Source organism: Trachurus japonicus, chromosome 9 (assembly GCF_045865225.1).
Source record: "Trachurus japonicus isolate A0001 chromosome 9, Traja_1.0".
Lineage (NCBI taxonomy): Eukaryota > Metazoa > Chordata > Actinopteri > Carangiformes > Carangidae > Trachurus > Trachurus japonicus.
The window spans coordinates 18388461-18409500 of record NC_140915.1 but is presented as its reverse complement, the minus strand read 5'-3'; the positions used below and the strand labels follow the sequence as shown (position 1 = coordinate 18409500).

Genomic DNA, 21040 nt, shown 5'->3' with positions numbered 1-21040 from the left:
CACTTTGCCATTCAGTGTAGACTGATGATCAGAATGGCAATTGTATCTATTTAAAACTAAAACTACACCACAAATTTCATTTTATCATTTTCAGACTTGAATCATTTGTGTTAGTCGTGAAGCAGATCAGGTCAGACAGAATGAGATTAGACTGGTTGTATGAATGAGAGCTATCCTCATAGTTTGGTGCAAATAGTTCAGTGGTCCAGATGAAAAACATAGTATATCTGCCATATTGTGACTCTGGTAAATGATGCTCATGTTAAAAAAAGTGAGTAATTGATTAATGATTTAAAAAAACAATGAACATAACATGACAATATGGATACACTGGCTGCAAGAACACTTTTTCATTCTTTTGGATATTGACAACTGAATGGCAATCATTTTGTGACATTCGTACATGGAGACATAGTTTAGTTGGTTATCTTAACTGAAATGAGAAATCTCACTGAAAATTCATCAGTCATGTGTGTGCAGGATGCTGCCATTTATTTAATCCTTTGTTGACCTGTAATGCAGATGGTTTAATACACAACATATACCAACAAACTGTCTTTCTATTAAATCATATATTGTGTTTTCACAGCCTTTGGCTTTAGATGTTTAGATTGTACAAATCTTCTTCAAAGTTGCAAACAATCTTGAACATTTTTATATAAATACCATGTGAGACTTGTGTATACATTGAGTGTGTGTGTGTGTGTGTGTGTATGTATATGTATATATATATATATATATATATATATATATATATATATATATACAGTATATATATATAATGATCTGGAACATGAGGCCTGGTTCTGTTTTCCTAGCTCTGCGCCAGTGTGAACATATGCTGCGTCAGTGTAAGCACTGCCTGGTGGAGCATGTTGTGCTGAAAGGTGGAGAATAAAGGAGCATCAGGGTGGTTTAACTTCCCTCGCTGCCTCACTCTCCTCACATTAATGTAACTGCATGTAAGTTTTTGGACGGGTCATTACAGCAGTGCTCCTGTTGGGTCTTCTTCTGTGTCACTGCTGTGTATTTTTGGATCCTCTTGGTTGAGCATAAAATCATGTGTCAATCAAACAATGCTGTGACATCCCTTCCCATCAGTTAGTGAAATTTCTTTGGGGCTAACTTTAAAATGCTTCCTTCCCCAAACCTTCCTCTCTCCTAAGTTTCAAAACTAGATAAACTGCTGAGAAAGTACTTCTGAAAAACTGACATGGACACTTTTATACAAGAGAAGTAAAGACAACGTGGTCTTGTAGACTATGTGTTTTAATGCGGAGATGGGAATTTTACAGCCAAAATAATGTCTTTGGCTTATATCTGCTATTTCGGCATCATCTTCTCTGTTCTAACATACACATGAGTTCACAGAGTCCCAATTCTCTCTCCTCTCTTTCACTTTTCTCCCTTCCTTTCCTCACCTTCTCCAGCTTACTTCCTGTGAGAACCAGGTGACAGGAAATGTAGCAATTAAACCGATCTGGACACAGTTTGGCCCATCAGTGTTGGTAAAGAGCTCAGTGCCTTGGTGTCCCACACAACTGAGTATTTGTATATGTCTATAAAACAAAAAGGGACATTTTTACTTTCATATTTTTAATGTTATTCAGTGTTTCACAAGAGAAACACTAATGATCAAGTGTGAAACTGTGTTCTTCATCTCCAAATGATGGGATTGTCATATATAATGATTAAATTTAAAATAAAAAACTGATGTTATCTGCGTTATTGTTATTATTCACACCACTGTCTTCACCCATACAGAAATGACATAGCCTATGTCCATATATCAAGCGTGATGTCCATATGTTATTGTACATGCCACACATAAATCTTCTGGATATATGGGGATATGTTTATAACATCCAAATATTCAGAGAAAAAAAAGTTTATTTCTACACAAAATACTTAAATTATATGTTTATATGCATTTATCAATTTTAAACACATCTGTCTGTTTTTTTTTTATACTTGACAGATTTTGGGATGGACTTATTTATGTAACATATATCTATAATAGATAGACTTATATACACATGTATGTGTCAATGTATGAAGTATTGTAATTTCTATCAGTTTCAATCTGCACTTTCTAATATATGTGCATACATGATTTCATATGTACATATATTTATATGTAGAATTTCAATGCATTTACATAAAGTCAGGAGCGTTGAAGATGTGAGTTTAGATGAGAGTGGATTTGATGCTTCCCTGATACCTGGTGTTGTCACCCCCATTAGAAAACAATGGAGGCTCAGGTGTGCTGCTGCCTGTGTTTACGCTCCTGTGTAATTCCTCCTCGCGTTAAAAGGCGACTGTAGGTATACACAGGCGACACGGATACGTGGATGGTGCACGATCAGTGATTAGGTGATCCGCTTCCTCCCTTTTCATGTGTTTTTAGTCTCCTCTGCTTTGTTCCCCCTTTTTCTTAATTACAGCCGAGCTCTCCTCAGAGAGCGTGTAACCCACTCCCCACTTCCACAGCAGCATCCCATTAAAGCCACGCACCCAGCGCCTCCCCTCCTACCTTTATGCAGAATACAATTAAAAAACGGGAGATCAAAAAGATGCCAGGAGTCTGACGAGGGTGATGTTTTCTTGAGAAATGCAGATTTGTGTTATTGATGGCTGCCCCGTTTGGAAATCATTATGGGACAAGGAGTAATCAGTGGAGCTGCATCAGCATCTTAGTCGTCGACAAGCAGCAACACCACCCCCTAACACACACACATGCACATATACACACACACACACATACACACACACGCACACATAAAGCATATGCTTTCAACAAAGTATTGAAGTACAGAAATTCTTCTGCTCACACTGGTAGTTTATTAGTTCCATAGAGCTTATTAGGATTAGTGCTCTCTAAACTTGTTGTTGCATTTACCCAATTAAATAACAGCTAACACCCGCCTGATGTTTTTTTTTTTTTTTAAATAATAATTATAAATCTCCATTATATATCCAATTGCTTCATAAGTAAAGACCAACTTAACTAAACCAGAACCTAAACCTAAACCAGTCTCCTTATCTTCAAATTGGGATTTTTCTTACCTTTTTCTCCCTCAGTGGGGAAAAGTTGCTGAAACTGTTCAAATGTGAATTATCAGGCTTTATCATTTAAGAAATGCTGGCCACATCATTTGAACCAGGAGCTATTGAGGTGGATAAAACACTCAGACACATCATGTAGCCTGCAGGATATAACATTTACAACAGGCCAACCATCCTGGACAATGAGATCATGTGTCTTTGTTTAAAAAAAGAAGAAAAAAAATCAGGTTTGAGCAGCATGATGGGGTTACTTTCTGCACATGGTTGATACATGACGTTATACACTCATTAGTCTAGATTTACAATTAATAACTGGTCTATATGAGCAAAACAAAGTAGTATTTCCCCATGTTGATGTGAATATAGATTTGAAACGTTCAATTGGTTTGGTTGATCATTAATAAAATGGTTATGCAAAAATACAACTCAATTATTGGGGGGACTTTGATTCATTGAAGTACTAAATAAAGCTACAGCCCTAATGATGAGAGATGTCATGATATTGTCATAGAAATACTTAAAAGCAACAAAGATGAACAAAAAAAGATATCCCTCATTTATGCATAATCCATACCATAAAAAAACCCCAACCATCTCCATAAAACTGTGTATAAATGATAGTGGACTCATTTATAGTGTTTTATACCATCTTTATTATGAAATCTAATAGGAAGCTTTCTGCAACATTTACAAAATAAAAGACAATTACCAAATGAAAAACCCAAACTGGAATTGTCAGCACCAAACATCAATTTCAAATATACAATATTCTGGCCAATACAGGCAATGGTTGCTACTAATTTCATCATTAGCATTTGTTTTAAAAATGATCAAGGCTCTGTTTAGTGAAATCAGCTGTTTGAGCTTGAACCTTTTAGAGTTAGTCAACTTTTTTTTTTGTGCTGAACATCAACACACAGATGGAAAGTGTTTGTCCGGAGTGAAAATGACGACAAAACAGACTGGTGAGTGTGCTGGTGATAGTTTTGGCTCTTGAGTTCCAGCTCTTTATCTCCCAGTGCTGCTGGCCCTGTGTCAAAAAAGAAAAATGAGTGTGTGTGTGAGAGAGAGAGAGGAAGAGAGAGGGAGAGGGGGAAAGAGGGGGAGAGAAATGAGCAGGATGATCTGTAATTAATTCAGTTTTACCTTTTTAAATAAATGTACCATAGATGAATTAAATATTGGACTATTTTAACCAGTTCTGCCTTAACATGCGGGATACTGTTGTTAATTAACATATTGTGACTTTTCTCCTCTGCTGTGAATATCATGGGCACATATTAGTGCTGAGGACATCCCAGCAGCATATAGCCACAGACTTCCATGAATCACCCCCAAATTCCTCCTCCTGACCACTGATTCAAATCCAGCCAGAGACACAGGCCTGCATTTGATACAAATAGATACAAACTGATGTGTTTTCCTTAATCTTACATTACCGCCTAATATCATATTTCATACACGCCCGCAGTCATGCCCGCTGTCGCTATGTTTAATGTATAAACCCAGCCTTATAGCAGCTAGAGAGCGCGGATGATAAATATGCATGTATTCAATTAAGGGTATTACAGAGGGGGTGATTTGCATAAGGATTTAGGAGCTTAACATCATATTTGTGCAATAAAATTTCACAATAGCCTAAATGCGGACTGTTTTGCGTGGGGAGGGGGGACAGGTATTTTTTTTTCTTCTTTGAAAGGAGGGGATTTAAGGAAACAGAAACATGTGAATAGACGCTGTTTTGCGCGTAAAAAAAATATGACTGTTGTAACGCAGGAAGTGAGGAGGCAGGGTGCGGGATGGATTCCTCCTCTAATCATTTCACTAACTGGACTGAGTTCAGTTTTCAAACAACACGAGCAGAGCTGCAGAGCGCTGATGTGATAACGGGTAATTTTCTCTCACACCGCTGTAAACCACCGTTCTTTTGTGAGGGGAGATCAAACCTTCTCCTCCGCTCCTCAAACACGTCCTCTGATGACGAAGTCCACCCCCCTCTCCCCCCCCAACCCACCCTCCTCCCAATTAAGAGCAGAGAGCTAATTAAGAAACGAGCAGATCCGAGATCAGTACAAGCTTCACTTTGCAGCCCCCTTCGCTGCCTGAACCAAACTGTGATGGAGAGACACAAGGACTGAGGCTCAAATCTCAGACCAGGGATCAGGACATGAAGCCATAACACTGTTCAAAAAAAAGAAAAAGGATGGAGGAGGCTGAAGTGTAGAGAGGGCAGTGGTGCTATAATGAGTTTTTTTTTTTAACCCAATAATAATAAGTTAAATATAAATAAATAAACACACTCACCTATAAAGTGCATTTTGTTCTGTTTTGCAGCCTAGGGGTCTCGCATTCTTCCCCCGTGTCTGCAGAAAAAGTGGCCCCTCTGACGTTTAAGATCTTTAAAATATTTTTGAATATGTTTTTTTAAATAAATATAATTAACTAATTTATGTGAGTTGTGTGAAAGTGGCCTACACCTAGCTATATCCAGCACGTTCAATATAGGCCAAACGTGAAAGTTGTGGCTGTAGTCACTGAATAGCACAAAGTCAACAGAAAAAGTGTGTTTTTTGTTTATTTCATATTAAAATGAGTGGATTTTAATCAAAAAATGATTTAAGAAATGAGAGTCGTGGGATTGTTTATTTGTCAGACTTGATGCACGGTCGTCCAGCCCTGCAGGATCAGTGCGCTGCAGTGTTGTGGTGCCATGGAGAGGCTGTGAGCAGCAGCAGTGAGGAACCCTCTCTGTGCGTCACTGGAGTCCAGGTCCCAGCGGACCTGCTCGGTGCGCGCACACGACTCCAAACACCTGAGAAGCCTGAACCGCCTCTCTTACCTCCTCTCTTCCATCCCCTTTCTATAAAACCGACCTTTTAAACTGCAGCTCCGGACACGCTGGGGTCGGGCGGGTGACAAGAGGTGGGGGAGAGAGAGAGAGAGACGGAGACAGACGGGGCCCGGTGGTCCGTGCGTAACGGAGGCAGAAGGAAGCTGCTGATTTTTCAGACCGGTCGGTAAAAGTATAAGCAAACAGTTCGGTGACGGCGGAACAGCCAATGAACATAAATGGTGCGTCGTGACGCAACAGGGCCCCGTTGATAAGGAGCGGAGTCCAACCGGGACTTGAGAAGGAGGAACTCGGTTTTGGGGGGCCAGCTAACACTCGCCTATCATCAGTCAAAGTGAAGCCAACTCCTCCTCTTCTACTGTTCCGGACGTGTGTGTGCGGCCTCCTCGACTAAACACGAAACAGTCATTTAAGAGACTGCTGAACAGGAACACTGCTTCTCCTGGATTTTATAAAGCAAAGCCTGCGTCATTTTTCTTTTTTTCCCCCTATTTTTCCACCGCAGAGCTAAAGTAGTTTGAGCGACAGAAATCAGCTGCTCTGAGCATCAACTTGGACTGTTCAGCCCGGAGGAGGAGAAGAGGAAGCCTCTCTCACTCTCTCTCTCTCAAGCTCCTGTCAGCTTTTTTGGAAATATCATTTTTTATTTTTCCTGGCTGTGATGCAGTAGCAGGCTGCCGCCCAGCTCTGGCAGCGCCACTTAGAAAGAGTTACTTTATTGTTCTGCAGAAAAGGGGGGAGACACTGCCAGTGCCTTGTTTACTGTCGAAACCCTTAAATATTACTCCCAGCGAGGAGGAGGCTCCGGTACTGAGACCCAGGCAAGCAGGGGCTTCCACAGTTGGTATGTTTATTCTACGTAAATGGAAAAGAAAATATAGAGAGAGCAGCTGGTGACAGCAGAGAAATCAAATAAAACAAAGTCGCACCTGAGAGAAAAATCTATTCCAGTAAGAGAGGCGCTTATTTATGAATTAATCATAGCTTATTAATAATGAGAGCAGCAGAGATTCGGATGGCGGTTACCATTGGCAGATGAGACGTAGTGTGGAGAACACGTGTCCAATTTTTCCCTCATATTTTTTCCTCCCTGATCTGGATTTTTTACTTGTCACGGCAAGAAAGGAAAAGCAGAAAAAAGCGAGCATTTCGAGCGGCGTCACTGCGCAGGGTTTTCGCTTCTGATGGACATCTTGGCTCTCAGATCCGAAGAGAACAGTTACAATATTCTCCCCTCTGCGGCAACGATGCTTTTCCATGGCCTCCCTGGAGGCGACGTGCACGGCGTGGTGGAAGAAATGGACCGGAGAGGAAAGAGCGAGTCAGCGGCCATCAGCTCAGCCATCGATATGGGGGAATCAGAGACGGTAGGAGAGATTCATTTTGGCCTCTCGGCTTGTTAGCGCAGGCAGCATGGCAGCCTGAAACATGTGACAGTGGCTGCACTCACTCACACACTGCACACACACACACACACACTCACTCTCATACACACACACACACACAGCTCCGAGCACTTAGTCTCAGTTCTGAACGCGTCTTACCCTCGGCCACACAGGGAAAAAAAGTCTCCAATAAGTGTCTCAACTTATTACAGAGTTGTCTTTAAACGCATCAGACGCACAAACTTCCTCCAGAGAGGCCTGGACACTGAGATTTCTTCAGCCACTCAACTTCAGCAAAGCTACAGTCTGGACTTCAGCTGCGTTTTTATTAAGAAACAAACAAAAAAAACAAAAATCACCACCCACCCCCCAAAAAAGAAGAAAAATTATTCCTCCTTATTTTTCTTTCAGCTTTAAACAACGCGTTCAAAACGTGTTAAATAGTGTTAACACAGCGCGCCTGCACATGACACATGAACAAATCTGAAATGTATTTCTGCAGACAAAACACAAATATTTAGCTTCATCTTTCCTGCATAAGAATAATTCAATTTTATAATTGCAGCACAATAAAATAATAAAAATGCATTCATTAGAAAGGTCGTCAGCGGTGTTAAAAGCAGTGAAACCAAAAGAGGGAAATTATTCATTTTAACTCGGCTTCCATCTTTATTAGCAAATCACTACTATTATTGTTATTTGCATTTTTATTATTATCATTAAATGTAAATGTGTGCGTGGACGTGTCTATTTTGGAGGCCTCTGGTAAATAACACTGAATGACAGTATTATGTCTGAAGACATTATTTAGCCTGTTATTAGCCTATTATATCTTTCTACAATCATCATGACAATAATTACTAAAATTATTATAATTTGAATGACTGTTATGATAAATAAACAGCACAGACCTCTGCACTAAAATGAACAACATTTCTACTCTCAGTTTAAATAGATGTTAATAGTTAATTTGTGTAAAAAATGCTGCATTAGAGTGGAGCCACTGTCACTGAAATATTATAATAATGCAACGATTATAATTTACCATTGTAGCTCATATTATTGACATTAGAGAACGGGCCTGTGTTTTTAACCTCTGGACCTTATTTCGTTATATATCCCAGTAACATGTCTCATTTCACAAGTTTGTTTGACTTTTTCTTATTGAACCCTTATTTGTTTTTTCTATGCACATTATTAGCTGTATCATGCATGCTGTGTAGTTTATTTATGGAGGTAATTCAATCGAAAATGTAACAGCGGTTTAACACAGTATTTAGGTGCATGGTGTAGGCTAATAATGGCTGTGGATATATAACGGATTGGCTTGGTCGTTCCTTCTGCATGTTGTGTGTTTGTGTTGATTTAACTTTAGGCTTCCAAACGCACCGTCCTCTTCACACTTTTATCGGTCTAATGTGACGCCGTGTCCTCGTCTCTTTCTCTCTCTCTCTCTACAGTCCATGCCGTGTATGAACAACGAGCGCGTGGCCCTGTGCGCGGGCTGCGGCAGGAAGATCGCGGACCGCTACTACCTGCTGGCCGTGGACAAACAGTGGCACATGCGCTGCCTCAAGTGCTGCGAGTGCAAACTCAACCTGGAGTCTGAGCTCACCTGTTTCAGCAAGGACGGCAGCATCTACTGCAAGGAGGATTACTACAGGTAGGGGGGCGCGCCGCCAGGGCCTGGACCTGGACCTGGACCTGGACCTGCACGGGCAGAACCGGGGTTAAATGTTAGAAAACATGTCACATATAGGGTTAAATGTGCTGCCGATAATGGCGATTTTAATTTGTGAAAATGTGTAATTTCTTGTAATCTGTAGACATCATAGTGACATCACACAGCAGCAGCAGTGGTGGGAAATTTTAAAATAGGATTCATAAAACGCGTCAGTAAAATGACTTTTTACTTGATGAGGCTCCAGAGATTTAGCTCCATTTATAAATGTGATTTCTTTCTCGAGCTTCTGTCCTGGTAAAATGAGCTGTGGAAGACTGGTGTTGGTACTGACAGCTGATGACAGCTGATATTTTGTGACACTAGTGTTTAGTGTTTCTCTCAAATCCAAAAAATTAAAAAAAAGAAAAAGAAAGAAGCTACATTTCGGATTAGTAGACCTCCCTCTCTCTCTCTCTCTCTCTCCCTCTTTATTCCTCTATCTTCACCGCTACCAATCACTGCCTGGGAAGCTCTGAATGAAGAATTATTGTTTAAATTAGAAACGTGAAAATATCACAATAACGTCTTAAAACCCTGTTAAAAACTAATGTCCATATTTCACGAGGCTGCAGTGTGAAGCAGGTCCAGTTTTAAAGTTTGCACTGAGGGAAAGTTTGTTGTTGAGCTGCTGCTGCGTGGTGGTGGTGGTGGTGGTGGAAGTTTAGTTCCGCGCAAACACACACACACACACACACCACAGCAGCAGCTTCGTGACCAGCCGCTGATGAGGTTTCTGTGTTGTCCGCAGAAGATTTTCGGTGCAGAGATGCGCTCGGTGCCACCTGGGGATCTCAGCCTCGGAGATGGTGATGCGCGCCCGGGACCTGGTCTACCACCTCAACTGCTTCACCTGCACCACGTGCAGCAAGATGCTCACCACCGGGGACCACTTTGGCATGAAGGACAGTCTGGTGTACTGTCGGCTGCACTTTGAGACTCTCATCCAGGGAGAATATCAGACACACTTTAACCACGCGGACGTGGTCCCGCACAAAGGCCTGGGTCCGGCCAACACGCTTGGACTATCCTACTTCAACGGCGTGGGGACAGTGCAGAAAGGCCGGCCCAGGAAGAGGAAGAGTCCCGGGCCGGGGACCGAGCTGGCGGCGTATAACGCAGGTGAGTGTCTGGTAACGAAACGAGCTCAAAAACAAGGCTGTGTTTTTGACAGGAAACTGGTGTTTTAATTAAAAAGTGCACTTATATTTACAATACTCACAAGGCCTGATAATAATTCGGGCTTTAACACGAAAAAGAGAATAATTTTAGCAATTAAGGCTAAATAAAATGATGCAGATGAGTGGCAGGAAAACTCTTCACTATCCCCACAGGGCTTTATTGGGACTGTGCTCCAGCTTCACCATTGGAAGTATTTTAATAGATATAAATATAGATAGATCATAATGTGTTTGTCATACCTTTATCTTAATGACATAACATTAATCCTAAGCCTAAAACCTGGTGTTATTATAATTATGATATCCATAAAATATGCACTGTGTTAATATTGAATTGATTTGGTTTTTATTTAAAAGGTCCTATATGGAAGTATTTGAGGCTTCCCATTTGAGGGTTTGTGAAATAAATAAATCAAAGCCACAGTTTGAAGCTTGAACGTGTCAGATATGTGGACTGAACTTTTCACACAGCCTCATACATATTTCACTGCAGCAGAAAACTAAATGATAATGTTAAAAATAATCATTTCTAACAGTCTGTGTTTTTTTTAATTCATGTTACAGTTATTTTCCTTTTTTTTTTAAGGGGCAGTTATGTGTCGTCTTTAGGGGATAAAAAAGAAAAGTTGTTTGATGTTCTGGCTTTTGCTTTCACCCTTTTCCACTTGTCAGGCTCCATAGACATCTACAGACCCTAACACTCCTCCACCACCAACCACCAACTACCCCCTAACCCCCAGCCACACACACACACACACACACACACACACACACACTCTGCTGGAGCCTTTTTTTTCTCTTTTTTTTGCATTGGGACAGGGCCAAACTGGGTGTGCACCAGAGGGATCAATGTGATTTGATGAGTTATTCACTGGAAGAGAGAGCAGAGGGAGACAGGAACTTTACTACGGCAACATTATCTAGCTGGAGTCTTGCTTTTATCGCTGGGACTTAAGTTAATTAACCATCCAGTTGTCACATAAGAATAATTTGATAAATGTCTCTGATTTGGGTCAAGAACAAAGAGAAAATTTATTCATTCTGTGATTTTCTGTCAGTTTTGATTCAGTTCGGCCAGTTTAGTTTTTTTTTTAAAAAGCTGCAACAAGTGAAATAATTAAATTCCAACTTGTTTCCAGAGCAGATGAGTCGTCGTTTCTTCCTGTTATATATTTGTTACCAGAGAAAGAATCATTTTCTCTAATTTAACATGTTGCCACTTTTATTTTGGAGAGTTGCTGACAGTGTCAAAACAAGTCAAATAATTTCACCTCTCAGTGATTTCACTTTAAGAAAGACTGTGTTTTCTTGAAATGTGAATAAGATTTAAAAGAGGGAAGGAGGTCTAATTTCAGACTAAAATGTTCTTAATCCATTGTGGGTATTTAAAAAAGAAAAGAAAGGAAGAAAAAGGAAAACTTGAAGCAGACTGATGGGAGTGAAGTGGTAGTGCGCCCTCTTCTGATAACAGCCGGAAACAACATCAAAGCTTCACCTGAACGTTCACATGAGAACATGTGGCGTCCCTGGAGCAGCACTGAGACTCCGAGATGCTGTTAACACTGCGAGGAAGATGTTGTGTGTGAGGAGGACGAGCAGGAAACAGGCTGTTCTTTGTTAAAACACTGCAGCATATGCTTTGGCCAGAAAGCAGCATTTGTTCTGGGCTAATTAAGTGAAGTGTTATTCTGATGGTTTTCACTCACTTCATATTCGTCATTTACAGCGTTCTGATATTGAACTGTTATGCATGCAGCAACACTTTGAGTGTTGCCAGGAATTTTGCAGGCTGGGACAAATACGTGTGTTGTTGTTGTTTTTGTATGTGTGCGTGTGTGTATGTGTGTGTGAGTGAGTGAGAGAGAGAGAGGCTAGTAGCCAGGCTAGCATTTCTTCCCAGGATAGACAGACATGTAGACGGGGGACAGAGAGACAGACAGACAGATGAGGTGCATGGTGAAGCATGATGTGCAGCTGGAGGAAACATCTGTCGGGTCGCGGTGTCACAGTAGTAGATTGGCTCGATTTAGTGGATTTAAATGGAGGAAAGTGAAGTGAGAACATGTGATGAGGATGGATGGGAACAGTGGAAATGTGTAAAACACGTTAAAGAGTCTGAAGCACCTCACAACTTATCTCATTCTGACTTTCTGTTGTTACATGTTCAATATTAGGACACCTAAACATTTCCTTTCTCTTTCACTCACGTTATTGTTAAGCAGCAGCACTGTCCAGGACTCATGTGGGGACATTTTAGTGCAAAGTTCTCCTAATTTTTTGGGATTATTGGTTGATTTTAAGCAGCTAGAAGTTGCTATGAACTATTTCTAATCTAATTTGTTGGGGTCTTGATAATTTAAGGATACAAAAATGGGGTCAGAAAAATGATGTTATAAAGCAGTACAGATAACAAGAAAAACACATGATAGGATAACAGACTGGATCAGAGATCCCAGAGCTGTCTAACCTGCTCTCTCCTTCTTCCTGCTGCTCCACAGCGCTGAGCTGCAACGAGAACGACGGCGAGTCCATGGACCGGGACTCTCAGTACAGCTCCAGTCAGAAGACCAAGCGCATGCGGACGTCCTTCAAGCACCACCAGCTGAGGACGATGAAATCCTACTTCGCCATCAACCACAACCCAGACGCCAAGGACCTCAAGCAGCTTGCCCAGAAGACCGGCCTCACCAAGCGGGTCTTACAGGTAACCACAGCAGCCTTGCACACCAGATCCTGCTTCCCTTTCACTGGGGTGGAGGGAAGAAACACATGCCAACAGGGGTGAAATAATTCCTCTTGTTTCCAATGCAAATCAGCTTGTTTCCAGGCATCAGACATATGATGTGAGTTTTTCCTGAAAGAGGCCAAATCAGCTGCTTCAGTTTAAGACGTCGCTGTTTCTCATTTCAGTGAGATTCTTGGAAAATCGTCAGGAAGCTGCAAACAAGCTGAATAAAAAACAGATAAGGGATTTTCTGTCTTTCTTCTCTGTCCTTTAACTTTTTATCTCAATTGAAAAAAAACAGACACACACACACACAGGATAAAAAATAATAACAAGAAATTCTGCAGTAACAAGAATGAGCTGCTTTAGGGGGGGGGTTAAAATGACCTGGAAATAATAGCAAAAACTGTAAGAAAAAAACAAATGTAATGTATTTGAGATTAGTGATGTGATGTTGAGTACTGAGGGATGAAAAACAAAATGTTCTGTGTTACACACCAAGAAAGAGAACGCAACAACACCATGTTTGATTTCCACAAAAGACGACAGCGAATCATCAGGGGGACTGAGGAGAAGAAAAATGAGACAAAAAGGTTCTGAATCAAATTTTTTTTTTTTTTCTGAGGGAAAAAAAAAAATCATCCCGCTGCTTTAATTAACGCTCAGAGAAAACAAAGCAGTCGTTTTGCTTTGATGCGTTGGAGTTTTCATGCCTGTTATTCCAGCTGAAGCGCGTCTCCCTCCGCCTGTTTCCCATGGCTCCATCACCACTCCATCGCTAACACACTCCACCACTCATCTCTCTCTCTCACACACACACAGCAGTGTAATATAGAAAAGAGAAGGGGGAAAAAAAAATCAAATTTAAAGAATGGCAACATATTAATATTAAGGACATTGTGGAGCAGGACGCTGAGTCCAAACTCTTGTGTTAATCTGCTGCTGATAACATCTTTTATCAGTGCACAGTGTTTACGGGTTCACTTTTATTTATCAGTAAAAACAGGAAGCTAATGCTCTGTGTTCTCATGTGTAATGATAAAAAGAAAAGCTTTATTTCTCTGTGAGTAGCCATAAAGAATAAAGGCTTTTATAGCAGGCCTGCTTCTGCTTTGATTTAAAGGGGGGGGGGGGGGGCTCAGAGATGTTGAATGGTCACTAACTGCCAGACTTCAAGACTCGCTACCAGGCTCCTCTATGAGTGCTCTTTAGGACTGTGAGCTATAACCATCACTGTTTAATGTTCTTTAAAACGAATGATGCAAAAGCCCATAATGTTCTTAATTGTAACCCCACCTCCGCCCCCTCATAGGAGGACAATTTATATATATCTATTTATCCACTTTTGCATGGGCTGGTTTATTAAGAATAATTGATCTGCTATAACCTGGATATTTTTGTATTTTCTATTGAAATGTAATCAGCAAATGTCAGTTTTGAGTTTTTTTATGCGCTGCTTGTGCAACTTGATCGAACTGTGACAGTGAGGTAACTGCTCTCTCTGCTGGATCCAGTTTTTAAACAACCAGAACAACAAACCAGATATCAGACTATAGTGGGGCAGTCCCCCCCCTGTGCCCATGACAACAGACTGGGCCCATTTTATAGCCTATAACTTTTATAACCCACACCCCTGGCTTTACCTTTATTCTTCATCTGCAAATGCACTTTAAGCACTCACAACGAGACTCTTAACTCACAGCTAATGGAGGCAGGGGGAGATGGTGCGGGTCTGCAAAAATGACAATGTTTCAGGGACTATATTGTTAATTTAAAAAAAATAATAATTTAGCATATTTTCACTGCTTTGTTGCAAAAATATTTATTATATATATGATAAAATACACAGTTTCTCATCCTCTTTAAAACGTCCCATCTGTGTGTTCGTCCTGCAGACTGATGAGTTAGCCTCAACCACTGAGCTGCGTCCTTGGAGACTGAACCCATGTGTCTGTGCTGGAGACGAGAGCGAGACGACTTTTAAAAGGTCTCTCTGCCACAGTGCCTGATGTGGTGTTGATGTAAAAAAAAAATAAATAAATAAAATTCAGCCTTATTCTGCTGTTTACAGTGATTTGTGACACTTTCTTGCTCTCAATAAAGCAGTGAGCCACTTTTATTGTGAAAGTATTTAGAGGAAATGCTGTCAGTGAGTCGGTGGAAGTTAATGAGTGGTTCAGGTGAACAGATTTAGCTTGACTGTGTTGGCATGGCTCGGCTGCTCGTGGCCGTTAACATTTTATGTTTACCAGCGAGTGGCTTACTGAGTGCGTGTGGTTTAGTTCTGAGCAAATAGTGAAGAAAAACAAACCCTGGACCACAACGGAGCAGAAAACCAAAACAATGAGCCAAGAAACACAGAAAGGTTTCATAAAGCTGCAGATTTAAGCGATAACTCTGTGGATCTGTTCCTCTGAGTCGTCCCGTTCAAACACACAGACCTTTGCGTTACTGTTCGTATATAAAAAATATGCGGCTTTAAGATTAGAGGTCATCATGGTCTGTAGACGGTCGATCCATTCCTTCACTCAGCCTCTCCAACGCTGCTTCTGTTCAACAGAAGATACACCTGGTCAGGGAAACACACAGATACAGCTTACCTAGAGTTTTTTTTTCTAAGGACACTCAGCACCTATTAGCTCTCCACTTACAGCAGGGGGTCCGTCAGAGTGGGCATCATGTCTGCTGTTATTTGAGTCACTTTTATTTATGTGTGGTGAGTGTGAGCGCCTGTACTCTGTAACCTGACGCAGACATGATGTTCTGTGTGTTCACTGAGAAAAAATGAAATTGTGTGATTGATTTAAATGTAGTTACTGCTCAGAGATATGAAAAAGCAAAGGTATGGTCAGTTAAAAAATAAAAAAAAATAAAGTAAAGTAAAAAGTTAACAGTGTTTGTGATTTCACTGACCTCTAGTTAGTTATGCATTTGTCCAGGTTTTGAGAAATGAATGCCTCGATTCGTAAAACGGTGTCCAGCCTGCTCGGGATCATTTTCATTGGAGTTACAGTCCTGTAAATTATCCAGAGTAACAGGAAGTACATTTCATGTCTAATCTGAAAAACCTGACAAATGAATGCAAACCTATCCTGACAGTTCAATAGGAACAATGAGCTCAGGCAGTTTGCTCTGATACGACATGATTTCCTCTCTTGTAGTGACAAGAATCTTGTAATATATCATATAATAATCATATATTATCCTATTTTCCTCCAGGTCTGGTTCCAAAACGCCCGAGCCAAGTTCAGGAGGAACCTGCTGCGGCAAGAAAGCACTGGTGTGGACAAGGCGTCCGATGGCTCGGCGTTGGCGGGCGGGACGCCGTCAGGCCCGGCGTCAGAGATCTCTAACGCCTCCATGAGCCCGTCCAGCACCCCCACCACCTTAACAGACTTGACCAACCCCACCATGCCCACCGTCACCTCCGTGCTCACCTCGGTGCCGGGCGGCATGGACGGCCACGAGTGCCGGAGCCCATCACAGACCACGCTGACCAGCCTCTTCTGATGGCGCCGGCTCTGCTCCTCCCTCCTGGATCTAAACTGAGCACTGTTGACTCTCCAACATGAAATGGATTAGAAAAGAGAAGGTAACGGAAACAAAACAAAAAAAAAAGGAAAAAAAAAAAGATTTCATTTTGCTCTGAGCCCATTAGAGACTATTTGCATAGTGAGGCGGCCAAGCCTTACAAATGGAACAGTTGTTGTTATTTTGATGTTGTTGTCTTGTGGAGAACTGAGACTTGATTTGCATTTTTCAATGTTTACAGAAAGAGACTGCGGGGGAAAAAAAACTGCTTAATTTTTGGAAATTCGTTTTTTCCAGCACAGTATTTATGTTGTTGTACAAGAGTCACTGTTAGAAGGATTGTAAAAAAATCTTTTTTGAACAACTGAGATTAAACACAGGTTACAATATCCTCTGACTGCCATGTGCCTTACAGTTACAGTCCATCACATCCTCACTCACTGCTGCACTCAGACTCAGACTGTGACCTCCACTGCAAGTGTGCATGTGCATGTGTGTGTGGGTGCATATGTTTGCGTGCGTGCATGTGCTGTGTGTCTACACATGTGTATTGTACAGGCAGTGATACACAGTCTGCCCAGCAAATGTTTGAACCTGATTAGAGCAAACAGAACTACAGGTAAAAGCTGCCGTCGTCATCTTCAATTAATAACAACAACAGGGAAACAGAGTTGTGTGATTCTGTTTGGACAGAAACATAAAAGCTGCTGCAGACGAGGAAACATACAGTATTTTAGTTGAAGACACTGAGGTCACTGCTTACGGACATTATAGATGTTCATGTAGAATTTACATGTGAGCTTGAATTGTTTAATGGTCAAACAAAAGTACTGTGGGAATCAGTGAGGCATCTGTGAAACGGCCGACAAACTACGAGGAGGACTTGATATATTTCCCATAATACCGCGCACATCCCCCGTGTGTGTCGCCGTCACAGCACTGGCGAGGCTGCTAAATTTTAGCTTTAAGGTAAAGAACAAAAAAAAAAACATCTCATCAAAATCAACCAAACTTTCTGCCTTTTCTCTGTTCATGGTAAAAAAAAAAATCTCAGTCATAAAATCTTTTTTTCTTTCTGGATCAAGTGACAAATATCTGCTGTTCTGATACTATACTATTATTTATGTCTCTTGAGATGAGCTGACTCTTCTCCTGCTGTGAAAATGTGTTCAACTATTTGACATAAAAATGGCAGATTTTCTTTCCTTTTTGAGTTGAATTGACTTGTTAAGGTAGATGTGTTGTGTGTGATTGAGGCTGCTGCTGTGAATGGGAGGAGAGCTGCTGCTGAGGCAGAGCCCAGAGTACAGAGTACAGACTAAGCTGCTGCTGCTGCTGCTGCTGCTGAACATCCTGTTGTCCTCAGCTCTGTAACAAATATAAAACACGTCCCACTACAACACTCTCCGAGATAGTTTTTCTTCTTTACTCTGCTCATGTTTGCGTACAGGGCTGCGGACCTGTGTGACCTCTCACAGCTGTAGTCATGACGACATAGATGAAAGAGGTTTTAGGTGACGTGGTGTAAAGAGTGACTGAGTTCACATTGAACTGGATGGATGGACTGCAGTTTGTTTACCATGTGACATGACCACCCTTTTGCAACTTTAACCATATGTATCTGTAACCTTTTCAATAAGTATTGTCTAATTTTGAAGTTTCTTTTTTGATACAATTTATGAAAAATAGCGAGAAATATTGTGATATTGGATATTATTGAATATCGGCGTAATGGAGAGCAGCGTCAGTTCATAATAATTAGAGAGAAGTTAAATCCACTGCATATTACTGAAGAAAATAACAAATAGACGACATACTGAGTCGCCGAGGTTTCTTCACAGTTTTGGCTCTAGCCTGGAGAGTGTAACTGGACCTCAGTAGTTAGAGAGATGGACATGGCTCTCACATATCTGTTTTCCCATAATCCATCCATCCTAGAGACCTCTGGGATACATAGGAGATGACTATGGATCTAAAAATGAAAAATAATCACAGAAGACGATGCGGATTGTCGATGGTGTAAAAAGACGACGACAAGACATAAAATGGAGTTTACTGTACATGAGAATGCGACCTGAGCTCTGCAGGCCGACCAAAACACCAGAACCACTGATCATACAGTGAGCAGATGATATCTTCTGTGTGTGTACTGTATGTGTGTGCATTATGTTTGATTATCTCATTTTATAGGGGCCGTCACATTGAACCACTTTCAAAAAATGTGAGACACACAAAAAAACACAAAGAACTTGACTTTAAATAAGCATCTGTGCCAAAGCTAAGAGTGATAGTAGCTGGCAGACGTCCTGGAAGCGTAATCATAAAAAAAAAAAAAAAAAAAAAAAAATCTGTTTTCATGAGCAGCTTTTCCTCACTCTGCTGGGGCAATATGTGCTTGGTGTTCTCATGGCTCCAGGAGCAGCAAGGACTCGAGCTGATCATAAAGGTGGGAAGATTTTTCCACTTAAACTATCAGTTTATAATCTGTTCCAACGCAGAGCTTTAACAAGGGAGAGGCTGGGAGAAAAGCAGGCTTCACACTTTGTAAGCAAAACATGAAATCTGAAAAACAGACCCTGCAGAGTGTAATTAGGAACGAGTGTGGATATATATAAAAAAAAAGACAACATAGACATGTGGTAATTATCTGGTGTGAGGAGTTTGAAGACATGATCACGACTGCAATCTCTACAGGTCTGTCTGCGTAGACAAGAATGTGAGCTGCATGTGTGTGTGTGTCTAAGTGTGTATGTGTGTGTACTGTAGCCCTCACTCCAGGAAATCCATCGGGTCAAACAAACATATGGGTGTCTTGGCTGAAACTGCATCTCAGTGCAATATAAGGACAAAACATAGTTCAGCCTATAAATCCTCACTGATGAGGAATAAAAAAAAACATACTTGGCCACGTGCTTCACGTTAATGTGCGATATGAATTTGATCCAGTAATTACAGGGGAAGGAAAAAGCCTTGGCGAGTATCACAGAGAAATAACACAACAGGCTCATAACTGGAAATTTACTGTGTGTTAATGGACGCCTGTGTTTTTATTTTCCCAGAAACTGTTATTCTAAGGATGGTAAAGTCTGTATTGAGGATTTTCCTGAGGTTTCAGTGGATTCAGAAAATCTGATGGTTTTTAAAGCCAACTCTTTCCACTTCACTTTATAAACTGGTCGTTTACTGTCTGCAGCCTTTCAATCCAGTCCGACATGGAGCGGTGACCTGTATTTGACCTTAACCCTTCTTGCTATTAAAATGGGGAGTGACTGAAAAATATGATTCAGTGGAAGTTTATGAATCAATTCTGAATTGGTAGAGGAAGAATCCTGATTCAATGTTTTGTGCACACGCCTTCAGTCTCCCATATTTTATTTCATACTTCACTGATTACTGTTGCCTTGGCTTGTGTTGTAAGGCCTCCACACACCGCCCCAATGCGAGCCGACGGCCAACTGCCTTTATCCGACGACTCCGTCGCCTCTCGTCTGACACACTCGGCCGAAAGGAAGCAGTGAAACACACCGCCGCGACTACTGCCGACGACACAGCAGCGTGCACGTTCTGCACTTGCGCGAGATGGAATAAGTCTCCCTAACAGCGGGTGGCGCTAGTCTCGTGCCAGTAATCCAAAACATGAAAACAGGAAATGACGGAACAGAGAAACCATAGAGATTAAAAACAAAGCGTGCTTCACTCCACGTAGCCATGGCTTCCAGGATTATATTAAAAAGTGATGCAAAGACGAAATGTAGTTTGTCTCTGCGCCATCTCTGTTTATATCTGCGCTGATTTGCTAGGGCACCGCCAATCAAAATGGTCATAGCTACCACACAGCCAATCAGAGTAACCGATGGCTCTAATTCTCCAACGGCCAACGCTCCCCTACTGTGCATGTCGAATTGGGCACGACGGCTTCAGCGCATTCCCGACGGAGCTGAACACACCGAACAGATGCGTACCCGACCTCGTCCGACTTTCCCCGACCGTCTCAGACGGCTGACGGTTCCAGCCTTTAGTTTTATTTTAGTTTAATTTTCCTCCGTGTACATCATTTAAGTCGACAGATCATAAGACAAAACAGTTTCCTAGAGAATAAAGCCAGCAATATGTATCATATATCTCAGAATTATTTAAACCCATGAATTGATTTTAATACTTTAGTCATTTCGGTATTTTTTTTCCTTTCAAACACCCACGCATCTGTGTATTTTTTTTCTGCTGGTTGGACAAGATGATTGAAACATATTGAAAATATACATTTGTTTTTGGAAATGTAGGAAACCACTGAGCCTAAAGGAAGCTCCCAGCTCTTTTCATGAGATATACTGAATTTGAATAAAGTAATATATGGCTGTTAATTGCCAAAAAGAGGGTGTTTTAGTATAAATAGTGTTCTTTTATCATAAAGCAGATATGAAAGATTTAAAGCCTCATTCCACAGAAAAACTGGAAATTGAGCCTCAAAACTAGCCGTTAGGACTTCTGTGACTTGTGACTGTGATGTCACTTCAACAGTCACTGCTCTTCCTGACACCCCAAGCTCCTCCCACCTGGACCCGCCATCCAGCCTCCACTATA

At 41.2% G+C, this 21040-nt stretch overlaps 1 protein-coding gene and 1 long non-coding RNA gene across 3 annotated transcripts; one reads left to right on the top strand and one right to left on the bottom strand.

The window, feature by feature from the left end:
- Positions 1-4001: 4001 nt before the first annotated feature.
- On the bottom strand, positions 4002-12798 carry LOC146981276 (uncharacterized). The gene is made up of 3 exons (XR_015036575.1): positions 12671-12798; positions 8918-8994; positions 4002-4096 (listed from the first exon to the last, which is right to left on the bottom strand). It is a non-coding gene; the product is annotated as an uncharacterized LOC146981276 (long non-coding RNA).
- lhx2b (LIM homeobox 2b) lies at positions 6110-16848 on the top strand. Of its 2 annotated transcripts, none has more exons than XM_085786330.1 (5): positions 6110-7284; positions 8763-8965; positions 9774-10144; positions 12702-12907; positions 16148-16848. In XM_085786330.1, exons 1-5 carry the CDS (start codon positions 7102-7104, stop codon positions 16436-16438), a joined length of 1254 nt encoding a protein of 417 aa, XP_085642456.1. In that variant the 5' UTR covers positions 6110-7101; the 3' UTR covers positions 16439-16848. The 2 variants fall into 2 exon arrangements, with proteins under 2 accessions (XP_085642456.1, XP_085642457.1); XM_085786331.1 differs by having other exon boundaries at positions 6114-7284; positions 9777-10144.
- The last annotated feature ends 4192 nt before the right edge of the window (positions 16849-21040 follow it).

What these genes read in the sequence shown, in the direction of transcription:
- lhx2b (XM_085786330.1), top strand. Translation starts at nt 7,102, where the DNA reads ATGGACATCTTGGCTCTCAGATCCGAAGAGAACAGTTACAATATTCTC. An exon ending in ATATGGGGGAATCAGAGACG is followed by an intron (nt 7,285 to 8,762) that starts GTAGGAGAGATT and finishes CTCTCTCTACAG; the next exon opens with TCCATGCCGTGTATGAACAA. An exon ending in TCACCAAGCGGGTCTTACAG is followed by an intron (nt 12,908 to 16,147) that starts GTAACCACAGCA and finishes ATTTTCCTCCAG; the next exon opens with GTCTGGTTCCAAAACGCCCG.